The sequence below is a fragment of the Rhipicephalus microplus genome, chromosome 5 (genome assembly GCF_043290135.1).
Source record: "Rhipicephalus microplus isolate Deutch F79 chromosome 5, USDA_Rmic, whole genome shotgun sequence".
In the NCBI taxonomy this organism is placed as follows: Eukaryota; Metazoa; Arthropoda; class Arachnida; order Ixodida; family Ixodidae; genus Rhipicephalus; species Rhipicephalus microplus.
Window position 1 is genome coordinate 21,295,054 of NC_134704.1, and position 24,822 is coordinate 21,319,875.

General features: G+C 43.3%; 1 protein-coding gene across 3 annotated transcripts in view; it reads left to right on the forward strand.

Annotated features, from left to right (window-relative positions):
- LOC119174900 (NAD(P) transhydrogenase, mitochondrial) overlaps window positions 1–23,796 on the forward strand; it is a 33,263-nt gene extending 9,467 nt beyond the window's left edge. For all 3 annotated transcript variants that reach the window (XM_075894955.1, XM_075894956.1, XM_037426026.2), the window contains 13 exons: window positions 1,316–1,503; window positions 2,648–2,803; window positions 3,268–3,472; window positions 3,993–4,226; window positions 6,243–6,332; window positions 10,089–10,358; window positions 12,673–12,918; window positions 14,280–14,525; window positions 15,245–15,433; window positions 16,303–16,454; window positions 18,839–19,103; window positions 22,799–23,010; window positions 23,181–23,796. In XM_075894955.1, the coding sequence (XP_075751070.1) occupies window positions 1,316–1,503; window positions 2,648–2,803; window positions 3,268–3,472; window positions 3,993–4,226; window positions 6,243–6,332; window positions 10,089–10,358; window positions 12,673–12,918; window positions 14,280–14,525; window positions 15,245–15,433; window positions 16,303–16,454; window positions 18,839–19,103; window positions 22,799–23,010; window positions 23,181–23,330 (2,603 nt within the window). In that variant the 3' untranslated portion in view covers window positions 23,331–23,796. The remainder of the gene's footprint in view (window positions 1–1,315; window positions 1,504–2,647; window positions 2,804–3,267; window positions 3,473–3,992; window positions 4,227–6,242; window positions 6,333–10,088; window positions 10,359–12,672; window positions 12,919–14,279; window positions 14,526–15,244; window positions 15,434–16,302; window positions 16,455–18,838; window positions 19,104–22,798; window positions 23,011–23,180) is intronic.
- The last annotated feature ends 1,026 nt before the right edge of the window (window positions 23,797–24,822 follow it).

Sequence of the window (24,822 nt, forward strand, 5' to 3'; positions counted from 1 at the left end):
AATCTCTGAAAGGGGCTCGGCTCAGCTGTGCCTCACTAACCACCCTTCTCTTCTCTCTTTTTTTAATCTCCTTGCGCTGCATACTTTCAAGGGCTTTGCCGAACATTCCCCATAAAAGTTCCAATGTGTTCCTTTTATTTTGCGGCCCCCCCTCCGTCTCCACCCATTCCCTTAAAAAAATTGTGTAACAAGAAAGTACTTGCCGAAATTATGGTATGACTGCACAGAGTGTCCTCATGTGCGGGAACAATTAGAAGTTTTGATAAGGCAACAGCATGAGTGTTGCTTTGTGTCTGATGAGGATGCCATGCTCATCGACATTTTTCCTTTATTCTCTATGAATTTCAAATTCAGTTAAACTTTAATGTAACACTACATACCATACATAGACAACATAGAATACCATACATAGGCAACATAGAATAAATTACCTACATCTTGTGTCGTAATGGACGTTGCAGGAATTTTGTGCGACACAAGTGTACCTCTGAGGTGGCGTCTTTCTGTTGGATGATGGGGCTCCCGCAAAAGTAAGGGTGCATGGGTTAGTGTTTGAACTTTCAGCCACCTTCTGGGTACAGTTCAGTGCTATACCTTGGACTAATCAGACTAATGTACTGTCACCACGCAACTTGCATCAGTAATTTCAACCATTGTGGCATAGCTTGGGATAGTGAGTGCGATCGTTGCCATGGCAGTCGTATTGTTTTGATGGTGGTGAAGTCTTAAAAACACCTCTGTGCATAGATTTAGGTATAGATTAAATGGAACCAGGTAGTACAGACTAATATGTAGGCTTCACCAACAAAGCTAGTCTAGTAAGGTGGTGGTTTTGACAAACAAAGTTTCGCTTTTAACTGTAAGCATGTGACACAGACAGCACTTGTCTGTGTGCCTTTCCAATATACAGTGAAGGGTCTTATCAAAGGAAAACCTTATGACCTATGAATCTATATACATTTATACATTGTGTTTCTAGGAACCGGACACTGAAGATAGCAGAGAAATTTCACATAGCTTGATCGAAGCGAGTTCACTTTCACAAAGGAAATGCAAAGTAGTCAATCAGTAGAATTTTTTTTTCTCTCATCAAGGTATAGTGCGTTTTAAACCAAAATTTTCGTTACTGCCTCTTTGTGGCACGATGAAAAGCTTTCATCGAAATATAACAGCGTAAAAGCCAGCTGCTTCAGTGCGCATTAAGCCTTCGCTTCAATGTGCCCAATCCTCCCAGTGTAAAAAGCAGTGCCATCTGACCATGGCAATTAATCCTCTGTATGAACCTTTTGATGGTGGCAATGTACTCTTTTTATAGGCCAAATAACTGCTGCTGGCAAAGTGCCTCCTGCCAAGGTTCTTGTCATTGGTGGTGGGGTAGCTGGCTTGGCTGCTGTCGGCTGCTGCAAGAATATGGGCGCCATTGTGAGGGCCTTCGATACGCGCGAGGCTGTGAGGGAACAAGTGGAGTCTTTTGGTGCAGAGTTCCTCACAATCAACTTGGAGGCAAGATGATTCAATATTCTATTTGCCATGCAACTAGCAACTTACATTATTTCACACTACAATCGGTTACAGTGTAAGAAAAAAATGTGAGCTCTACCCACAGAATTGCAGCGCACCTACCCTGCACCTGTGAAATAGTCATGCGATGTAGCTGGTTTATGTTGAAACTGCATGTAGCTTTTCTGGATTAATGTAAATACTAAGCACATTTAGGCGTTTGTCATTACTACCTAAAACATAGTCTGGCTGAGCAGCGATATCAGAATCGCTGACCGAATATACTGGGACATTGAAAATTCCGACCTAAAAGCATCAACAAAAGCTTGTCTGTATGAAGAAGTTCGCTAATAAAACTTTGGAAAATTGTTTGACATTGTGAAAATAGGCAGGTGCTCTTAAGTGAGCCATTTATGTAAAATTTCTGTAGAAGGGACAGCAATGGTGTGGGCGGAGCTTACATTTTTTCTTAGGTGGTAACCATATATATTCAAGAGGTTGAACCTGGTCTTGAAGGCAGCAGGATATGTTCATCAATTTTTCAGTGTGTCTATAGTTTGTTAGCCACAATGCAGTGACTACTACATTGACAACACCACACTGGTGAGGAGGCATGGTTGTAATATCTCATGCTTGTGAATAATAGAGATGAGATCACCACGAGAAGTAATTTATTCTTTTGTATTTACATATGAATGAACTTTAGATTAGTGTGATGCCACATTGAAGACTGGTTTCATAATTGGTATAGCAGTCTCTATGCTAAATTATATATTAATGTTCTTTGATGGTGGATGAAATGAGTCTTACTTCCAAAAATATAGTTCTAGATAAGTTGCATACTATTCCTGCTCATGACGGCGTCTTTTTGAGGTAAACTGAATTTGTTTAGAGGGTTTTATGGACAATAACATCATTGGGGAAGTACTACACTCAACCCTCGTTATAAAATAGATGTATCTCGCAAAAATAGGTTTGTTATATCCAAAAATTTGTTATAAAGGTATGCTCCTAACACTGTATTGCAAGACTATTCTTCATATACTTTGTTATAACTAATTTCGTTATAGCAGGGTTTGTTATATCGAGGTATGAGTGTAATATGTCTGGGCTTGAAAAAAGTGTTTTTTTCACCCTCTGTGTGTAGGAGTCTGGTGAAGGTGTTGGAGGATATGCAAAAGAAATGTCCAAGGAGTTCATTGAAGCTGAAATGGCACTGTTTGCTGAGCAGTGTAAAGACGTCGATATCATCATCACCACAGCTCTTATACCGGGAAAGAAGGCACCCCTCCTGATCACCAGGGTGAGTGATCATTGCGAGATTTAAAAACATATGGCATATTCACAGTTGCAGAGTATATTTTGAATCTCTTGAAACTGGCTGGAAGACCATTGTTTTTTTATATCTCTAATTTAGATTTTCAATGCCTCCACGGTTCCTGGTGGAGCATTATCAGCACTATCTTTTCATTATTTACCGTGCTGTCAGCATTTACTAATTGTAATACCAGAATTATGGTTAAAAGTTGCAGAAGCTTTTTGATGGAACTAAGGGAGCCTTTAAAGCGTGGTGGTTCGAAGAGAAGAAAACAGATGATTTCATCACTTCAGAAGGAATTTTAGGAGGTCTTCCATTAGGTCTAGTTTTACCAGAAAAGTATTATTTCCTGTAAGGGATGTGTAGTTGCTAGATTGTTGCACATTGCTGCAGGTTATGAGAAACGGGTCGATAGTGCTACCTTTCAGTCTCTTGCGCGTGGTCCGTAGGAAATGGTGGAAACCATGAAACCCGGATCGGTCATTGTGGACTTGGCGGCAGAGAGTGGCGGCAACGTCGAGACCACCAAGCCCGGAGAACTGTACGTGCACAAGGGTGTCATTCACATTGGCTACACGGACCTGCCAAGTCGTATGCCAACACAGTCCTCAACACTGTATGCCAACAACATCTCGAAGTTCCTTTTGTCAATAGGCAAGTTTTTTTTATTATTTCCTCATCTTTTATTTGCAACATGTGGGCACAGTTGAGTTGTTATAAAGGGTCTATGAAGTAAAATTTGAGCCATGTTCGTGATTTACATTTCCAAGAAAAGCTTGACAAGCTGAAAAAAAAAAGAACTCTGGCTAAGTGGCCACACCACTGGATTGTTCCCAGACCAGCTAACCATTTCATCAATTTTCATAGCGCTTGGTTTGTAGTTAGTTATGTATATATTTGAATGTAATGTGAGCGTGCACGTTAAAAAACCCAGGTGGTCGTAATTTTCGGAGCCCTCTACTACGGTATCTCTCATAATCATATGGTGGTTTTGGGAAGTTAAACACCACATATCAATCAATCATGAATGTAATTTGAGAGCCAACATCTAGTAGTGAAGTCCATTATGATTGAGAAAGTACGATAATTTCCGAAAGGGTTGAAGGTAGTGCGTGCTGTGTCGTAGAAGCGCAATGGCTTATTGCTGGATTATTTTTCTTATAACCTCATGCAGGCTCCAAAGACCATTTCTATATTGATCTAAACGACGAGGTTGTTCGTGGCTCCATAATTCTTCAGGAAGGAAAGCTTCTGTGGCCACCGCCGCCACCTAAAGTATCGGCTGCACCTCCACCACCCCAGAAGCCTGCTGTAACTGGTGCCAAGCCATCTGGCATTGCGCAGAAAGAGGCACAAGTTCCTGACTACTTCAAGGAAACGCTCAAGAAGTCTCTTGTCTATACAGCAGGTTGGTTCTATTCAACAGAATTCATTCGCCGTGTACTCTCCCGCTGGCATTGCTTTCTCACTTGGCCTCCCCGTCCTTCTAGGCATCCAAGTGGGGTAGGCGTAGCCTACTGACGTGTTTGAAAATGTGATTGCCACAGCTGTCTGCAAAAATAGTCCACCTTGTTCAAAAGATGCCAAAGGAACTCGTCACCTCTTTACTGGCCCGTTAAAGGTACACTGAAAGAGAACAGGAACTAAATGTAGTGCTGAATAAACTGCGATTCACAGCACAGGCACTATGTGTCTGTGCTGCATCTAGTTTTTTGTGTCCCCATTCATTCATTGCTGTTTTTCTTCGACAGTCTGTACCAACAAGCCCAAATTTGAACAGTAGACCAGTGAATCTGTCTAGATTGGCAAATTGCACACTGAAAGCTTCAGTGACATAAATGTAGTGAAATCTCAATATAACAAAGTAACTTCGGGGGTTGCGGCGATTCATTTGTTATTTTGAAAGGTCGTTATAGTGAAAGCCCAGAAATTAACCATAAATACTTATTTTCCACTGACGAAAACTACTTACCTTTAAAACTGTGGGTCCTTGAACTCGATTTTCATGAGAAAAACGAATGCACAAGTCAACACCAAAAAATGCACGTATACTTAAAGAAGTCTGTGATTTGTTTTGTTTTTTACGCGTGCAGCATAAACTTTGCAGCGCGAAGACCTCTAGCTCATTCACATTCCTGTGGTGTGATTCCGTGGTGCGATCCACTTTCTCGCTTAGCAAAAACTGCTTCCGCTTTTTCGTCGCAAGCAGAGATGAACTCGGTGTAGTAGCACCACAGTGTGAACTCCGACTTGCTTTGCGGCCGCGATAGGGAATCACCGAAAAGAGATGAACACGACTGACAAAGCCTGACAAGACAGATAAGAAAAACCTAAAGTGTATGGCTGTCATCGCCTCTTCTGAAGAAAAGAAAGAGCTAAAAAATGAAGTTCCTCGAGTTTTGTTTTCTGCTCCCTCGCCGACCTTGCCCTCTGGTGTTGCCCTTGCCCCTCGGCTCTGCGCTTGTAAACCTGCAGCCTCGGCATTTCAACAAAAAGAAAAGAAACTCGTGGTTTCGTTTTTCTTTTTCCCCTCCGCACCGTCGCGCGTGTTCCAAGAAGCAAGGCGTCCGCTGCGTCGTCTGCTTACGTACCGCTCAGGTGGTCGCTACGGGTTTCAGAACATGAGTTCGTTGTATTGAGGCATTGTTAATATAATGCGGAACTAAATTAGCGTTATTCTGAAAAGCTCGGTATTCTGAAGTACGTAGTAGTGAAATAATTTTACATTGAAACTAGGTATTAGCAGTCTGCATCAGATTTTTTAAAAGTTTGTTCATCTGAAAAGTTCAATAATTTGAGGTTTGTTCTACTGAGATTTACTGTAGTAGGTTTATTACTGAAACAAAAAGCGAAGATGAAGTTTCATTCTGTAATTTCGCCCCCGCATCTTCATCAGGTCACAGATTTCAAAGTGCACCTTTCACATTTTGGCAACATTTGCTTGAAGAAATTTCCTGGAAGTAGGTATATTTGTCTGCGGCCTCCTCAGGACAAAGTACTTCATTTTTATCAATGAACTGTGTAATCACTAAAAGGCTGTGTCAAAATACAAGACGTCACGTTAGGTGGCGCGGGCATTTTAGGGTGGCACCACCGCCCACGTTTTCTTGTTTCGCGTTTTTTCATTAACGAAGCATCTTTGCACGGCGAGCGTGGTAATTTTAGTGTCTTGAAAAAGCAATACTATTGTATTTTTCTCTTCACCTCCTTTTAATCTAGTCTCGACTATGAAACAAGTTCTCGCCTCAAAGCAGCATGAAGCCACTCTGCGTACAGTGTTACAGGCTGCGAGTCAATAGCACTAGCTTATTTAACACTGCTGTGCAGACTAATTTGTCATGCTGTTCTATCATAATGTCCAAGTAAATTCTTTCCGTGAAAGTGATGTTAACTAACTGACCTTGCCTTTCCTTTTTATCTTCAGGTCTTGGAACTGTTGTGGGCCTTGGAGTCGTCTCCCCAAATCCAGCCTTCACGACTATGACCACAATTTTTGGCCTGTCAGGAATTGTTGGTAAGTGAATTACCATGTCATCACATAATTCGTGCTATATTATGTGGACATACTGTACTAAATGTTTTGTCAAAAGATCTAATTTAGTGAGGTATTGTTGGCAATGAATAATGGCATCCAGGACTAGAGGGCGAATTCAAAAATAGAATTTTCCTAGTTTAAACGAGTGGTCTATTCATGAAATTTCACTGCATCGAAGTTCCATGACAGCAAACATATTTTCTTGCTTTCCTGGTATATAACCTGCACCCTCAATAGTGATTCGCATGGTCCCCCGCGTGGAGCCGCACAATTGGCTTGCTTGCATAGCTGAGAAGCACTGCTGTGGAACCATCTCTGCTGACCAGAATTGGCGTTAGCTGTATTGACCAACGTTTATAAATACTCTTTCGGTTCCATAACTCCGCCGCTGAAGGTGGCCGCAGGTTTTGCCTGGGCAGTGAGAGAGCGCCACAGTCATGAGTAGCGCTGTCAAGGGCGCATGTGTTGCCGGTGTTGCCCTTCCTCGCAGTGCTTCGCCGCGTGCGATGCTCTCGTCGTGCTTTCTTTTTCTCACGGTGTTGTGACCGTGCGCGCACGGGGTTATCATCGACGACATTATCTGTGAATTGTAACAGCCTGTCACTACCGGCTACAGGACGTCTCGGAGCTGCCAAGCTTTACGATGCCAACTTGCTACGTGCCCGGCTGCACCAGCTGGTACAAAAACAGTCCAGGAAAGCGGCACTTTTTTGCACCATTGTCCGATCCGCACCTGCTTGAAATATTGGTGAGAGATATTCCCCGTGCCGATAAACTTGTGACCAAGACATGCAACGTGTGTGATGTCCATATTATGCAACATGACAAAGACTTACTAGCATGTTATTGACGGTCAGGTTGATGAAATACCATAGACCGCGGCTGTTGGGCATAACAACCGTGTCGTGTCAATTTCTGAATGTTCCAAGCTATTTGTCAAGAATGATCTAGCGGCGGTGGCTGCCCAAGGATATATATGCCAGCTTACCCAACAAAGTCGTACTCGTTGCTACCCCATCAGTGGAGTACTAGCAAGAGGTTCCTTATTCTGTGCTCACAGTTGATTTCGCACAGATTGTTGAAAGCGGCTCATCTTTAAAGCTTCCTAAAAACTAGAGAATGGCGGATTCCTTGAGGAGGACACTGGTAAACTTCGGCAGGTTGTCTTTTACAACGCGGGAATGAAGGACGATGTTTACGCGAACCTGAAGAGCGTCGCGATTCACGAGGACCTCACGTGCGTCATCCATGCAAATGGAAGGCTATTGCGCTGCTAGAGTGCAGGGATTAACATATTTTCTTTGCAAGATGTGGAAGCGATTAGACAAATTGTATACACAAAGCTATTTTGTTGTGTTACTCTCTTATCGATGTCATAAACTCCAGCAGAGTGATGAAAAAGTTGGAGGTTGGCTTCATCACAACAATTGTGCTGTTCTGACTGACACAAATGAAGAAGTGTGTGCTGCATTTGCCAAGTCGACAAAAAGTTTAAAGCAAAAGGCAACGTTCACACCATCAAAGAGAAAGGTGCCCGTTGCAGCTTTCTTTGGTGACTTATTTTCAGATGTGCTAGATGCTCTAGTAAGAGAGGCACAAATATTGACTATTCAGAGCATTCCAATCGGTTTACTGCTCAAAGAATTTACTTTTATTTAACAGCTCGTATGTACTTCGCACGAGCCAAATGCTTGGAGAACAGTACCGATTGGGCACAGAAAGAGTGCAAGAAGGCGCAGCTAGTCTAGCAAACTTCTTTTCAGAAAACCTGCTGACTATTGTGTGCCGTATGTACATATGTGTAATTAAAGTTCTGCTATAAATTTTGAACCCCAATTTTCTGTGTTTGCTTTTACTGTGTAATATGTTATCCCTTTCACCATGTTTGAATAAATTAAAAAGAAAATGTAAGTTGCTTGGAGATTTGAAACAGCTTAAATGTGTAATGTCGATTGGTACAGTGCAAGATTTACAAAAACGTCGCTTTTGCGATGTAGCACATATTATGCATGGGACTATTCTCTTGACTAAATATTATTTTGGGCTAATGAATGCACTGTAATTGCTGTAATGATATGTGTACGTCAGTTTTCGATTAATTCATGATGCGTTTTCCAAGACGATGATAGTTTTGCTTCATTCATCTCACTAGATTAACTAATTGCCAAGTCCTCGTGTTACATAACCCCGAGTGCTAAAAGTTTAAAATTCATATTCTTTTAGCTTGCTGAATTGTAAACTACTAATGTGGTCTTGATGCAATGGACACAGGAAGGCGCAGGGTGAAGCGAGCACTTTGTCAGTGCGCGAAACGAATGCCTGCGTAGTGCGTACAAATTTTTTTCAAGTTGGTGAGTCATACAACGCGCATGAATCAAAGCGCATGGCCTCTGTTAAATATCGAGAGTAAACACCAAGCACACTGTGCACAATTCTCACTCGGGTACACGCAAAGGCTCGAGCGACACCCTTTTGCGCTAGAATATGACTCTCTCTCTCCTAGCGCAAGGCGCGACTGCAGCGCTGTCGTGGCGGGTGCGGCGACTGGCCGCCTTCTCCCTAAGCGCGGTCCGAGGAGTTGCGGAACTGAAAAAGTATCTATGAACGTTGGTATTGACCTTTACAATGACAAAATTTTTTGAACGAGGTTTGCGCGCAAAAGTACTGTTCTTACATACACGATTAGTTTCATTACAGCAGGATTTGACTGTACCTGTCTTTCCGATTTCTGAATGTTTAAAAAAAATGAGGTGGCTGTTTTACAGCTTTCTCCTTTAACTAAGAATGCGTAAGCTGCGAATTGTTTAATCAAACTTAGTTTTAGTATGAATAAAGGTAAAATTAAGCCAATATGCCTGTCATTTGAACCTCTAGTTCTGAACTGCTGCATTTCAATCCAATGCTTTTTTACTTCAGAGCTGGATGAGGGGTTTAGGTAAACTGGGGAGTGCCACTTTGTGCTCACTTGTGGCCTAAATTTAATTAGAGTACCCTTACATTCATCTCTAACTTTATTCTCTGCTATTCTAACTTGTATGGGCGGCCTTGTGTGCAATTATAAGAGAGTGTTGGTAGACACAGTCAGCATTTTGTATACTGGCACAAGCATCGAGTTACACTCGTTTCTTCTTAAAGCACATCCGGTCGAGCAGTTACTTCCAATTTACCAAATACTCAGAAAATGTCTTGTAAAAAAGTAACACTGTTATGAAATCGAGAATTCTAGTCAAAGTTAAGTTATATTGTATATGTATAGTATGAGAGCATAAGTTTACTTAAGATTAAAGATAAAGGTTATTTAACTGTCAGGATAAATAATGAAGATGAACTAAATGACTTCAATAAGGAGCAGCCGGTTTTCTTGTGAGCAGCGGGAATCGTTTCAGCATCTGCTGGAGCAGATTTCGACCACGTACTTCTTTCAACATGGCCTCAGAGATGCACTTTGGCAGTGGGATGAAACGCCAAGTTTAGTAAAGAAATACATCAGGGCACAGGGATGCCGAGATGCAAATGTCTCTACCAAGTCAAGGATTAGAGTCACCTTGAATTTTCTTGCTTCAACAATGATCCTTGCTTTAAATTTGTCTCTGAGGAATAGGAAAAATAATTAATATACAAATGGTTTGCTAAATGCTGAAGACAAAATTTTTTTGCGGAAGCACGAAATGTGGTTGAGTTGTAGTTCTGAATCAACAAGTCTGATCAGAGGCGGTGTTTATTCGCTTATTGCAGGATATCACACAGTGTGGGGCGTTACGCCCGCTCTCCACTCGCCACTGATGTCGGTGACCAATGCCGTTTCTGGCATCACGGCTGTTGGTGGGCTACTGTTGATGGGTGGCGGTGTCATGCCAGGCACGCTGCCACAGTCCTTAGCTGCGGGCGCGGCCTTCGTTTCAACCATCAACATTTTTGGTGGCTTCCTTGTCACCCAACGCATGCTGGACATGTTTCGTCGGCCAACTGACCCTAAGGAGCACAACTATCTTTATGCCATACCTGGTAAGGCTATGTTCTGACAAATCTGTGGACATCTGAAGTTGTCTACAATACTGACCAACTTAAAGGGCCCCTAAAGCACCCAGAGTCCAAAGTTTAGTTGTTGTGCTGCAGTTTTGCACGAGTCTACAGCAAATGTGTAGCTGCAAAAAATGTTTTTTTAACGGTGCGTAGCAGCGAAGCTACATAGTATAACCATTTGATGATACAAAATAATGCCCTAGCTCGTTTATCTGTTGCTGTCACTATGCTCGTCTCGTCTCGTGCATATAGTTTCATACAATATAACCTGTCTGGGTGTCTGGCGCTAGTGTACACGCGGGTTCCTTCGGCGGCGCTTGTACCCCCATGGGAATTCTGGGAAGTGCAGGCTTCGGATCTGCTTCGGATCTGCTTCGGATGGAATACGTTCTTGAGAATTGCGACGCTTGTTTGCCAAGTGTAAAGCGAAGTGATATGAAGATATATTGAAGTGAAAGTTGGTTCATTCTTGTTAATGTAAATTTTGTTGCAAAAATTTTTCATGACCATGAGGTGGAAGTAAAACCTAGACAAATTTAAGGTAAACACAGAAGTATGCATTCCTCTGCCATGGTATTCCAGACTTGGCATGCCATCGTGGGTGCGGCCCACCGATGTCGCCTTATAAGGGGGCAGTGAGCGTTGTCTCAAGATCAAATAAACTTCTTTCCCTGACTGCCCATTTGGCATTGAGATATAATAACTTATTTTTTGTAACGCTTGAAAACAAACATTCATGTTTTGCTCTCGAAAGTACTAGGCTTGTGTGAATAGTGAATTTTTCATTTGAAGCGAATAGTGATTTTGGTCAAATAATTTCGGATTGAATTGGAATAGTATATACGTATGGCATATAAAAAAAGGGGCATATGTATCATGACGTAACTAACCTGCGCAGTATGTTTTTTATTGAAATTATGGCCTCTATGCAAATGCCATTTTTGAAAGGAAGTCAGAACAACTTTGAATAGTAACAGGAGCTGACTTTTAGTATGATGCGAGTGATAACCTGTAAAATATGTAATATTTTAGAATTTATATTGGAGTATACAAGCCGTCGTAAGCTTTTCAGCTTAAAATGTTGAATCGATTTGAGGCTAATATGTTCATTCAAATAGGTCCTGCAACACTTTTTTAAGTAGCCATGAAATGAATTCATTGAAGAAGCTTATTGCCTCCAGAATTCCCTGCAGCAAAAATTTTTAGAATCCATCCAGTACAAGCGGAGTTGCAAAGATTTGTTGCACGCTACAATTGCATTCTCTCTCCTCGACCCGACAAAAGTGCTGGAGGCTAAACATTGAGGGATGGCATGGGGAAAGAAAATACATCACACACGCCTCGTGGCCCTTGAGCACTTTCTTTCTCACTGTCTCCTGTTTTTGTCTTTTTGTTTTTTCATGTATGCTGCTTCTCATGGGGATCATGCACGTACGCCTGTACAAGTGGCGGCCTCTCGTGGCGGCCCCAGTAACGACCGAGTGCGCCATGCTCAAATCAGGCAATGGCCGATACAACGGCTGCGTCGATTGATTTATTGAGCTTGTGGCGTTATTTGCCCAAGGAGTTGAGCGATTTTTAACTGACTTTGAGGATTTAATGTGAATTGCAGGCACGTGCCGTGCTATAATATTTGGCTCGCGGGTTCTCGGCTCGACCACAGAGCGGCAGCGTTTTCTGTCCATGCTAAAAAAGTGTTGCAGAGCCCCTTAAATTTGAAGTCGGGCTTCGCGGCAAAGCGGTTTTCCCCGGGACAGGTGCTTTCACGGCTCAGCATTTCTACACTGAAGTGAAACAACTTTTACAGGCAGCTACATGCGGATTGATATACATCTATTTGTTCATTGCAAATACTTCGAAATTTTCAATAATTTAAATTAGAATCCAAGCGAATTCGAATACTCTTCTATTCGTTCGAATAATCGAAGCATCGGAATATTCGCACAAGCCTAAAAAGTATGCATTCTCTTTTTACGGAAATAACAGAACGGTATTAAGTGAGAAACACTTAATGTTTAGTCTGCTGCGATGCCAAGTGCATCAGTCCAAGTGGTCTGCCTTCAATGCACCACTCGTTTCATTGTGAAGTCAAATCAGAAGAGCACGGCAATTACACAGCACTGCTTTTGAGATTCTGCAGCACTTTATTGCCTGGCAAAAGTGGAAAATACAAAATTTCTCACAAATGTAGCAGTACGAAACATGCTCAAATTTTTTTTGTTGCTGCGAGCCTGTCAACGCCTTATCCTATATCCCCTCTGCTTGTTACGCATCTTATTTCTGTTCCCTTTTCTAGCCCTGGCATTCCTAGGTGCATACAGCACAGCTGTGTCTCAGGGTTGCACGGACTTGGAGCAGATGATGTACCTGGGCTCGTCTCTCTGCTGTGTTGGTGCCCTGGCAGGCCTATCCTCTCAGAAAACAAGTCGTCTGGGAAATGCTTTGGGCATGGTGGGCGTCTCGGGAGGAATAGCAGCCACTCTCGGTGCCATGGACTTGACACCAGAGCTGGCCACTCAAGTGGCCGCTTGCATGGGTGCAGGTGAGTGTAGGAAAAGGTAACACATCAAAAACTGAATAGTTTTCTGTGTGTTACCTTCATGATCTTAAACATTTACATGTGTTTTTTAGCAGTATGCAGCAGATCTTTAGTAAATGGAAATCTCCTCAATGCCACTTTGTTAAATGGAACAACTGGCTCTAATGATTGGTTTTGTGCTTGGAATATGCATCCCGGTTTATTTCTCTGTCAGCAGAACTACTGATGAAACACGTTCTCCTGGTGACTTCAAGTTTCGAGTTTTTGTAGTCTACTGTGCTTCTGTAGTCAATGTAGACATGAGAAGTGTCGAACGTGTTCAACAGATGTGAATGGAATATTCTGCCATTGTCACAATTTGCACTTGCATGTGTAGCTCATGCGTAGGTCTTGAGAGCTGTCCCTCAAAGGTGATGTAGCTAGATCGTTGCTCAGTAATGCTTTGCTTTATTGCACTGTATTTCAAGCTCTATTAGATACAAATGGGTTAAAGGGATTCCGACACAAGACTTCGCAGCCAGGATAGCTTGCAGATGACATACACATGTTCACGATAATTTAACCTGCAAAATATCAACAGCCAATATAGCTTGGAAGGTAGTTCAATTTAATTTTGAAGTTTGCCTGAGTGATCTACTCGCTCACGCTACTGACACCCTCAAATATGACCCTTGGTGAACCACCCCTACTTTCCTTACGTGACCCCGTTGCAACTAGTTATGACGACATCAAGCCGCTATTTTTCTTCTGCCGCGGTTGCATCGAGGACTATTACTGTTTTGCTTTTTTTCTCAAAAGGTGACACAGATTTGGAGGAGGGTTTATTATATGGTAGAAAACAAGTCACAGTAGTTATAACAGCCAAAATTTAGCATTACGGTATCAGGGAAACTCTCTGTTCAATCGCTGCTGGCCTTCTTTTTAGTGGCAGGATTATAGAGCCTCTAAATGAGAACTTCTTCCTGCACAAGAGGAAACTGTCCTTGTTTTGGCCTGTGGATTGCACGGGCCAATTCTGGCTGTGGCGGCTGCATTTTCGATGGAGGCAAAAATGCTGTAGGCCTGTGTGCTCAGATTTGGCTGCACGTCAAAGAACCCCAGGTGGCCGAAATTTTTGGAGCCCTCCACTACAGCTCTCTCATAATCATATGGTGGTTTTGGAACATTAAACTTCACATATCAATAAATCAATCAATCAACCAGGCCTCTAGCAACACATTGCTGCAAAAAACGTAAGGCCAAAATTTTTGTGTCAGTGTCTCTTTAAGGTATGACATTTCATCCCAGTATTTTGTTAAACTTGTCACGTTATTGACATCGTTTTGTGAGGTGTTTATCGTTTCTTCTTCCCTTGTGCATGTCAGGTGCTGGTATCGGCCTGCTGGTGGCAAAGAAGATTGAGATCACTGACCTTCCACAGCTAGTAGCAGCCTTCCACAGCTTAGTAGGACTGGCAGCTGTACTCACATGTTTTGCCACATACATGGTCGATTACCCTACCTTCGCAACCGATGAAGCAGCGAATGTGATCAAGACTGCTCTTTTCCTGGGCACCTACATCGGTGGTGTCACCTTCAGCGGTTCTCTTGTTGCCTACGGAAAGCTTCAAGGTATGTCCTCAACGATCGGCACAAGGAAATAAACACCGAACTGGTAGGCCTTTCTTGCAAGCACAGTTAAGGCTCACTAATTCAAATTTTTCTTGGCTAGAAAAACTAGTGCAGTTAACAATATGTGAAATAATGTAGAGTACTAAAAAAATGACAGCATATCCACGAGGTGAATGATGGAAAGTAGGGCGAAGCTGGGTTCGCACGCCGCTGCTGCGCTGCTTCGGCCTCCCGTTGTCGTACTGCAGGGTCCTTGTGGCGCGCTTCTGCCTCGAGCGCCCGCACATCGGGGTCCCTTTCTTCGGCGCGAGCCGCAGTTGCTCAACCGCCTTGTTCATCCTCTGTCGCCGAGACTCTTAGTGCACGCGCACCAAAATGGCGCTTTTATTGTACTATAGAGCCCCCCCCCCTCCCGGCGTATGGCGCCGCCAAAGAACATGCGATCGTTGTCGCTTGATCGTCTCTCTCTCCTTCTGTACATGTGACGTCAATCCTTCTTTTCTCCAAGTAACGCCCTCTAGTGTCGTACCATTTGCATTTTTCAGTGTATAGTACAAGTACTGCCCTCTATGGTCGGTTCAACAATTAACGAGGGGGATTACTCACAACGGGGACGCACAAGCCACGCCATAAAGAGCTTCGCCACTAAAAATTTTTTTTAATATACCAACACGTCATTTACTCTGGCTCATAGGGCTTATTCTGGCACTCGTGTGCAGGGCTTCTGAACTCTGCTCCTCTTCTGCTCCCTGGCCGTCACGTGCTCAACAGTGGTCTCCTGGCAGCCAACGTAGCTGCCATGGCCTACTACTTCATGGATGACAGCCTCACTGCCGGTTTGGGCTGCCTCGGAACCACTGCCGCCCTTTCCACACTCATGGGATTCACTCTTACATCAGCCATTGGAGGTAAACTTTGTTTTGTTTTGCAGTTGTGAGAGCATTTCATTGGCTACACCACCCTGCTTTGATCTGTTTATTTGATCTTAATACAGAGGCTGCGTGAAAAGAGTTTGAATATCAAACCTCCATGATGAATGGAACTGGGTTTACAATGTCATAAGAATCTGATAGCGAGAACGATGAAACTTTGGAGTCAGTGCCCACAAGCTTACTTGTTGTGATTGGCCACATTAATAGCCTCAGGCAGCTTGTATGTGCCACATGCCTCAGCAAAGAGCAAGCTGCTACTTTAAATAAACTCTAGATCATCCTTATTGCTTCTGCTCTTCGAAACATGTGCATTACAGACTTGGTTGGGGAAGCGTCACGAACTTTTTTGTGAGAGTGTCACGAAATTTCTTGTGGAAGGTCTTTTAAAGCTGGGTTTCATTTACTATGAACTTTGGGACGCAGCAAACGGATGCCGCGTCACGCCCAGGTTTGTTTTAAGCGGGCTCTACTACAAACGACCGCACTTAATATGCTCGAACATTTCAAAAACAAAACTTTCTTGCCACTTGCTTTCATTCACCATTGTCACATCCTCGTCACCTTTCAGTTTCAACCATCATCGCCGTCTCTGCCGCTTTTTTGCATTGTGATGAAGCCACCTCGCAACCTTTCACTCCAACATTAGTTGCGAGTTTTGGGCAGTCTGTGCACAATAGAATACGATGTGTCGGCAGTAAAATGGAAGAGCATGGTTGATCAGTGATCAAAGTTTCGGTCCACAGGTCTTGACTCTGGTCAAGACCTGTGGTAGATAAAATTTGCTGTGGCATTTATGATACATTAGAAGGCATCGTATAATATTGTGTGTGCATGTTGACTTTCAGGTGCTGACATGCCTGTGGTGATCACAGTGCTAAACAGCTACTCTGGCTGGGCCCTCTGTGCCGAGGGCTTCATGCTCAACAACAACCTCATGACCATCGTGGGTGCTCTCATTGGTTCATCTGGTGCCATCCTTTCCTACATCATGTGCAAGGTCGGTGCATTCATGGACCCCGCCGCGGTGGTCTAGTGGCTAAGGTACTCGGCTGCTGACCCGCAGGTCGTGGGTTCGATTCCCGACTGCGGCGGCTGCATTTCCGATGGAGGTGGAAATGTTGTAGGCCCATGTTCTCATATTTGGGTGCACGTTAAAGAACCCTAAGTGGTCAAAATTTCCGGAACCCTACACTACGGCGTCTCTCATAATCAAATGGTGGTTTTGGGACGTTAAACCTCACAAATCAATCAAGGTCGGTGCATTCATGAATCTAAAGCCATTTTCTTCTCCAAGAATTTGTTAGTCTTGCTCTGAGCTGCTCTGTTCAGTGTACGGTACTTCTGTTATTTCATTTACGGTGACTTTGCAGAGTGTTCATGGTCTGATCAGTTATTCAGCTACTGAATGTGAGATTGCAAGTTCAATTCCCGGTTATGACGGGGTATTCAATATTAAAAAAAAAAAAGATTCTACAGTGTACTATGCTACTAGTGCATGTTACATAACGTTTTCATTTTATTTGAAGCTAAATTAGAAGCATAGCTTCAATCCTACAGAAAGAAATGGTAATACTGTGGAACTTCGATTACTATACGTCCCCGGTTTCACAACGGCCTGCATTTTACGATGAATTGATTTTGTCCCCGCGAAATCTCCATACAAGTGATGAAATAAAAACCTTGGTTATACGATGCAGTTTTACGTCGACTCTGCATGTTACGACTTTCAGATTCTGCCCAAAAGAAAAACACTTTTATTCTAATGAAACATCGTCCAAATATTCAAGAGTGCAAAATATGAACTTGCGTTCCTCTGGGTTGATAAATAGAAAAGTCAACACAGAGGATGTTTTCCTAGAATGTAAAATTTATTTCCTTGAAAGTTCATGCGCTTCTACATACGCCGCAGTCGCATGCGTACATACTCATAGTCAAGCTCTATCCACATAGAGTAGCTTCAGCTGGCGAAAAAGCTGATATTTTCACGTTCTCGGTCCATGGAAATTTTTTTCAAGTCGACATACAGCTGATTTCCTGCGTTTGTAGCACTCGCAGTCACATGCTTGCACATGCATAAAGGCGGGACGCTGCTGTTTTTAATGTGCATAATTACTTTCATCTAATGTCAACGTTCATTATAACAGCGGGACATCACTTGTTGCACTTCACAAGCCAACAAATTTCAACGTGCACAGCTCAGTCGCACACGAAAGCATTCTGCGCCAGAATTTCCTATAAATACATTAGAGGGAACTCGCACTGGAGTCTATGGGAGCTGCAATGCACGGCGCTGCAGCGAGCATGGGATTGATGGGTAGTAGACCGATTTGTATCTTCGTACTTCTAGCTCTCTTTCTGTTCATGTGGCTTGAAGCTGTTTTGTCATGAAACAAAAATCATTGAATGTTCAGTGATTGTGCTTCACCACCTTAATCACTTAGGCTTACCATTTCAAATCTGGTCACGAAGTTCAAAAGGGTTCATTGCTTCCTTCGAAACGAAACCGAAACACAGAAATAAACGAAGCCACAAGTGGGATTTGAGGCCCGCAAGTACGAAGACAAGGCAAATATATCTATACTACCCATCATTCCTATGAACAATCCCAGCTTCAGAGTCCCCTCTAGTTAATTTCAGAAAAGTATGTTCTACGCAAACTCATGGTCCGTTGCCATTATGTGATAGTGATCACACTGTGTCGGACTCCTCTGACGAAAGGCTGTTGGCAGTGTGGTTTTGGTTTCGTTTTCATGCGTAGGCAATTTTCGGACTCTCGTTTATCGGCACAAAGATGCGCGTTGGATTGGTTTTTTTTTAAATTGAGAACGAAAATTCACTCACATCTCCTCGAACTAAGTAGTGCTGCCATTAGCTGCCACTGGCAAGAATAATTTAATCTACTTTCCTTGCATGCAGAGGCACAAGGTCGTGCTGTGGGCTTAATCAGGTGGCCTATACCTGTTCGTTTGTTGTTGTTTTTTGGCAAGGCTGAGTGTCACTGCCTATAATTTTAGTTTTTCGATTATAAGACGTGCCAGAATAACACGACAGTTTTGTGTGGTCCCCTGAAAGTCGAATAATCATTGTTCCACTGTACTTTCAACAAAGTTGAGTGCTTCTTCGGGGCTCAGTGGCTAATACCTCACACTAACAATACAAATCAATACCTGCAACAAAGTTTTAGCTAGGGCAGAGGCTAGGTGGATTTACCTTATTTTTTATGATGTAATATAATAAATTGATATTCAAATTTATGTTGATTTAAATTTTGTAGGAAGTGCTTTCGTAGTGAATTATACATTGGTTATGTTTTGTTCATTGCCATTGCTTGAACCCCTGTATTGCTTATGTGATGAACTGTACTGTCGTTTTGCTTCGCAGGCTATGAACCGGTCACTTCCCAACGTCATCCTTGGTGGCTACGGCACGTCAAGCACTGGTGGGGGCAAGCCGATGGCCATCACGGGCACTCACACTGAGTGCAACGTGGATGAGGCCGTATCCATGATCCGTGAGGCCAAAAACATCATAATCACTCCCGGCTATGGCCTCTGTGTTGCCAAGGCCCAGTACCCACTGGCCGAGATGGTCAAGACTCTGCAGGCAGCTGGCAAGAATGTGCGCTTCGGAATTCACCCTGTTGCTGGTGAGACAGAAGTTTGTGTGCATGTTCAAGTACCGTATTTTGTCGCTTATATGCCTCGCAAAATATTGAGAAAATTCAGCGCTAAAATTGGGTGGTGACCGTTTCTGCCCAACATGGCTTCTGGCACTGCTTCTAGGCAGTGCAATGAAGGTCGGCGTCTTGGCAGAAAGGTCATCAGAAAAGTCCGAGAATTGTGCTGTGGTTAAGCTTCTCTTCTTTGTTAAGCCAGCTGTTATGCTGGGCTGCCACCTTAAGCATTTTACCAAAAAAATCATGTGTAGTTTCTGTTGGCTGCACTGAAATATAGAATAAGCTTTTAAATTCTTGACAAGTTCAGTGTGCACCCTAGAAGGATGGCCTCCCACTACAGGTGGGCATGGGTCATGACCATATCTTGTGCCCTTTCTCTCAGGCTGTATTGATTATCTTGCTCAAGGTCTGATAGGTTGTCTTCAGTATTTTTCTTTTTTACAGCGAAAGCTGTTATGGGATCACAACTCGGGGGACACGCGGCGCCGCTCCCAGTGTCCGTAACTACATTGCACAAAATTGGAAAAAAAAGTTTTACCAATAACACAGTGGGTCTCGAACCTGGGTTTGCTGGGTGCCAGCCCAGTATTCTACCACTGAACCATGCCGGAGCTTAGGACTTGTTAGCAGACTTGCCTTAGGCAAGCTTGATGTCAGAAAAGCAATCGTATTAATATGACTTAAAAAGCTTTTTAAAACAGTGAAAGAACAACCAGTCGCCGCACAATGCGAATAGTGTAACGAGTTGGTGGTCTAATACTCCAACCCATAACAAAAGCTTGCTCTTGTTCACCTATTAACTGTGGCACATAACCACTTCAGGTATAATTCCTCATCATCATCAGCCACTGCATGAACAATTGGCAAAAAATTCCTTGCAAGTGTTTAGCGGATACCACGCCTTTCAGAAGAATGATGAAAAATAGCATAGGGAATGGCGGCCCACTACCCAAAAAATTTTATTATTACAGTAAAAGCTCGTTAATTTGGATTTCACGGGACCGGAAAAACTGTCCGAATTAACCGAATGCCGAATTGACGAATGAACAGGGAAAACATTTAAAATCAAGCTGCAGAAGCATACCTTTATTTGTTGAAGTATTTTGTAATTGTCTGCGTTTTTCCGGCTGACATCACAATTTTCCGGCTGACAGATTCCGGCTGACATCACAATTTTTCTTAACTGTTCCAAATGGCCAACAGCACGCAAGCTGTGGGGAGTGTTCAGGCAAGCGTCCTCTAATATTAACAGCGCCTCCGAGACGTGAGGTGCGATGAGGTCGCGGCTGTATCTCCTCGCATGATTCTTCGTCGGAATCGTGGTCTTCATGGGCGCCCGTGACATCATTAATAATCTCTTGATCGGTCAGGAGACCACTCGTGGCGACGCCATGATCAATCGCGATGTAGTCCTGAAAGGTCACATCTGTGGGAAGGACAGCATCGAAAGTCGGGCAGTCATCGTCGGTGCACTCGGCTGACACCTCCTCGATGCCATCGTCAGCTACTGCTGCATGCTCGGGCCTCACAAAACCGCTGTGCCGAAAACAGTTGGCGATGACTTGCGGCGGAGTGTTTTTCCACACGTTGGCGATGATGTGCACTGCACCGAGTAAGTCCACTTGATACAACTTTCCAGCTTTTGAGCATAGGATCATTCGCTCTAGCAGGTGCTTGCGGTACTTCGACTTTACGTAGTGAATGATACCCTGGTCCATCGGCTGAAGAGCAGACGTAGTGTTGGGCGGCAAAAAAACTACTTTGATACTCTTCAGTTTCACTGTACAGTTATGGGCACTGCTGTTGTCAACAACCATAATTATCTTGCGGTCCTTCGATGTGAAGTGCCGGTCCAACTGCTGCAGCCAGCCGCGAAAAATGTCCGATGTCATCCATGCCTTCCTGTTCGCTGTGTACTCGACAGGAAGGCTTTTGACGTCCTTAAAACAACGTGGCTTAAGCGCCTTCCCGACGACAAGTAGCGGCAAGCGCTCCGTGCCAGTCATATTGGCGGCAAGAAGCACAGTTATCCTTTGCTTGCACTTCTTGCCACCAATGCAAGCATCCCCTTTGAAAGTCACCGTCTTGTCGGGCAGAGCTCTGAAAAATAGAGCAGTTTCATCTGCATTGAACACGTCACGTGGTTCATATGCGGCGGTGTGCTCCACCAGCTTCACATTTCTCCACTCGGTGGTCACGCTTTCGTCAATACTGGCCTTTTCGCCGCACACACTCCTGAAGAGAAGTTCGTGTCTCTCTCGAAACCTCGCAAACCACCCTTCTGACGCTTTGAACGATTCAATGTTCATCATTGCAGCGTACTTCTCACCTTGCGCCATGATGAGAGGTCCGCTCAAAAGCAGATGCGCGTTGCGACAGTCAGTAATTCACCGGAGCAAAGCTTCTTCGAGCTGGGGATGAGCTGCGGTTCGCAACCGCTTTCTAGAGGCATGAAACTTCTCGCTTTCGAAGGCTGGTCGAATCTGTTGTTCATTTTTCACGTACGTTCCCAACGTGCTCCGCTTCACGTTGTACTTGGTCATAACCTGCTGTCGCGATTCGCCGTTCTTCAGTGCTTCCAAAATTTCCACTTTAGACGCCAAGTTCTTCGCGTCGTAGTTCTGCCGCTTTTCCGGCGTTGCCATCACTGTAGCGCACGATGGTGGTGGCATGCAAATACGGTCACAATGGAAGAAAAGGAGAACTCCGCAAGAAGAGATGGTTCCGACACGACAACACAAGGGACAAGGGAAAATGGCGTCGGAGGCGCTGAGTGGAGAAGAAAGAAGACGCCGACGTTCGGCGACGCTGCGATCGCCCCCACTTGTTGATGATGATGGCGATGCCATTCAGGTTTCGGTTTCACTCCAGTGGTGTCAGCGCTGCTTTATCACACTTTTGTGTAGCAGCAGCCATCAGCATTTGTCCGAATTAAGCGGTGAGGAGCCGAATTCCGACGAAATAACGAAGGTTTGGTCCCATAGATTAACATGCACTTCGGCCGGGACCAATAGAGCCGTTCGAATTATCCGAATTTGCTAATTAACAGGTGTCGAATTAACGAGCTTTTACTGTAATGCCATAGTGAGTGTTAAGCAAGTGTGCTTGCAGTAGTTACTCAACGAGTGTTTGGAAGAGGCTCTGAAAGGCCGCGCTTCGAGCTTTCGCTGTGACTGTGCTGTGCCTTCCGCGCAGGCCTGGCATTTTAAATTTTTTTAATTAACAGAAAACATGAGACGAGCATTGTAAAGAACTATTACAGAGGCTATTCACTTCGATGAGAATCGCCTAGCATGCTTTTCACGCTTTTCACTCGTGCTTTTCATTACTTGCAGAATAGTTTCATCTTCATGTCGCACACTGAATGTGCATTTCTGTGAACCAAGTCACAAACAAGTTTGAACAAAGTGTGAATCCATGAACGCGGATTAACACAATAGGCATTTATGTTGCGACTGGGTTGTATGTGGTTTTCCACACTGAGTGGGATGTGGCAATGCAGTACTGAACTAGGATATGAATGACTATATCTGCAGCATGTTTATACGGTGCGTACCCTGTTACACCATGCAACATGTTGGTTTTGCAATCATGTGTGTGGCCACTTTACCATTGCTAACAGTGGGACAACCCGATACATATGTTTGTTTCTTTTTGCCATGCAGGCCGTATGCCAGGCCAGTTGAATGTCCTCCTAGCTGAGGCTGGTGTGCCCTACGATATTGTCTTGGAAATGGACGAGATCAACGAGGACTTTCCGAAGACAGACCTTGTCCTTGTCATTGGTGCCAATGACACCGTAAATTCTGCAGCTGAGGAGGATCCAAACTCTATAATCGCTGGAATGCCAGTTCTGAGGGTCTGGAATTCAAAGAAGGTAAAGTTATTGAAAATAGTTTGTGATGTCAGGTAGTGCTTTCATAGTGCCACGTGTTTACCCAATCTAGTGAACAGTGTACTTGATGTTTGTAAGGGTTTGGAGAAATGTTGTGCCAGCTTAGATGGCATTGCAATCAATATATGTATGCTTTTACCTCCTTCACGTAGGTGATTGTTATGAAGAGGAGTCTAGGTGTTGGCTACGCAGCCGTCGACAACCCAATCTTCTACAAGGAGAACACAAACATGCTTCTTGGAGATGCAAAGAAGACATGTGATGCTCTGCTTCAGAAAGTTCAAGCAACTTACCAATCTTGATGTGAACCTCAGGATGTGCCTGTGAATGGCAACTTTTCGTAAATGCATCATTTCCGTACATTGATTTCGTAAGAACCCAGCACTACGCAGTTTGTATTAATATTGTGCCATTGCAACATCGGTGAGAGGATTTTCGTAGGCGAGGAACGAAAATGGACTTAAGGTAGACGTACCTGATTGCTGCATTTTTTTTGAGCCACGTATGACATTGTCTTTTTTTACAAATGTTTTTGTACATTTATAGGAATAAGAATTTTTCACAAAGAACTTTGGTTTGCTTTTAAATGTACGAAAGTCAAGGAATTGAGCTTGAAGTTGTGATGCCGGCAGTGCTTCACATGCCTTGTCAGCAAATCGTCGAAGTCTATTTTTCAATTTATACTTGAACTGCTCGCTTTTTGAGCTGTGAGCATTGATGTATTTTCAGTACACAAAACAAAGAAATAAAAGATGAAGTGTCTGTGCACTTTGTTGTCTGTGTCGAAGGCTTGTGGCTAGAAGCATGTACAGAACAGCCAAATTATTTTGGTAATGAATATCCTTGAACCTGGCTTAGTGACTAAGGTTTTGCATTGTTAAGCTAAAGAGTGTAAATTGAATTCCTCATCTCGTGGACATTATTTTGATAAAGGCTAAATCTATAACAATCCATGTATACTTCGATATGGGTGTGCGTTATCAAAGGCCTCCGCAGCGGCATGCCTCACATTCCTACCCTGGTTTTGCCATGAAAAACCCAGAAAGTTTCATTGTCCTTAAAGTTGTGGGTAAACTTCTTGTCTCGCGGTGTGTAGATCCTACTGCATAAATCAAACATTTTGCACTCTTTGATCCATGAATTGCATTAATAGTCAATGGTTCAAGCAAATTAAGGAGACAGCATGAAGGTATTGATGACTGAGTATTTTACTGGTCTGGTTGGCTGCATGGTCCAAAGTGAAATAACTTTCGCGTGTAATATTAGATGGTGCCAGAGTGTTGGAACGTGCTTGGTAATTTGGATTCTCTTTCAGCAGTTCCACATCACTCATAAAGCAGTTGTAATCTTGTAATACTTTTAAAATTTGGGTTGCTGAGACTATTCTTGATGTCGCTTAAATTTTTTTTCATCTGGTTGCTGCTATATATGAAACTGCATTAGCTGAAGCAGTCACGAAAGCCTTTTTTTTTTTGACGATTTTGCTGCATCAAACCTGCCTTTTGACAAGCAATTTCATTAGTCATTGCTAGCTCATTTATGCTTTCTCATGCAGTTTTTACTGTTTAGTGAAGCAGTTTTCATTGAAAAGATCTGGCTATATATCTATAGTCCTAATAAAACTCGTGAATAAAATAGAAGTGCCACACCAAAAATTGCGGAGCGCCTCTCATCTGAGAAAGGAGCCCGGTGGTTTCCTTTTTGTCAATTAGTACTTTTTTGCTATTAATGTAAATACTACACATATGAACTAAAAGTTTGTTGTCCCATGTTGAAACACTTTTTCTGAGCATT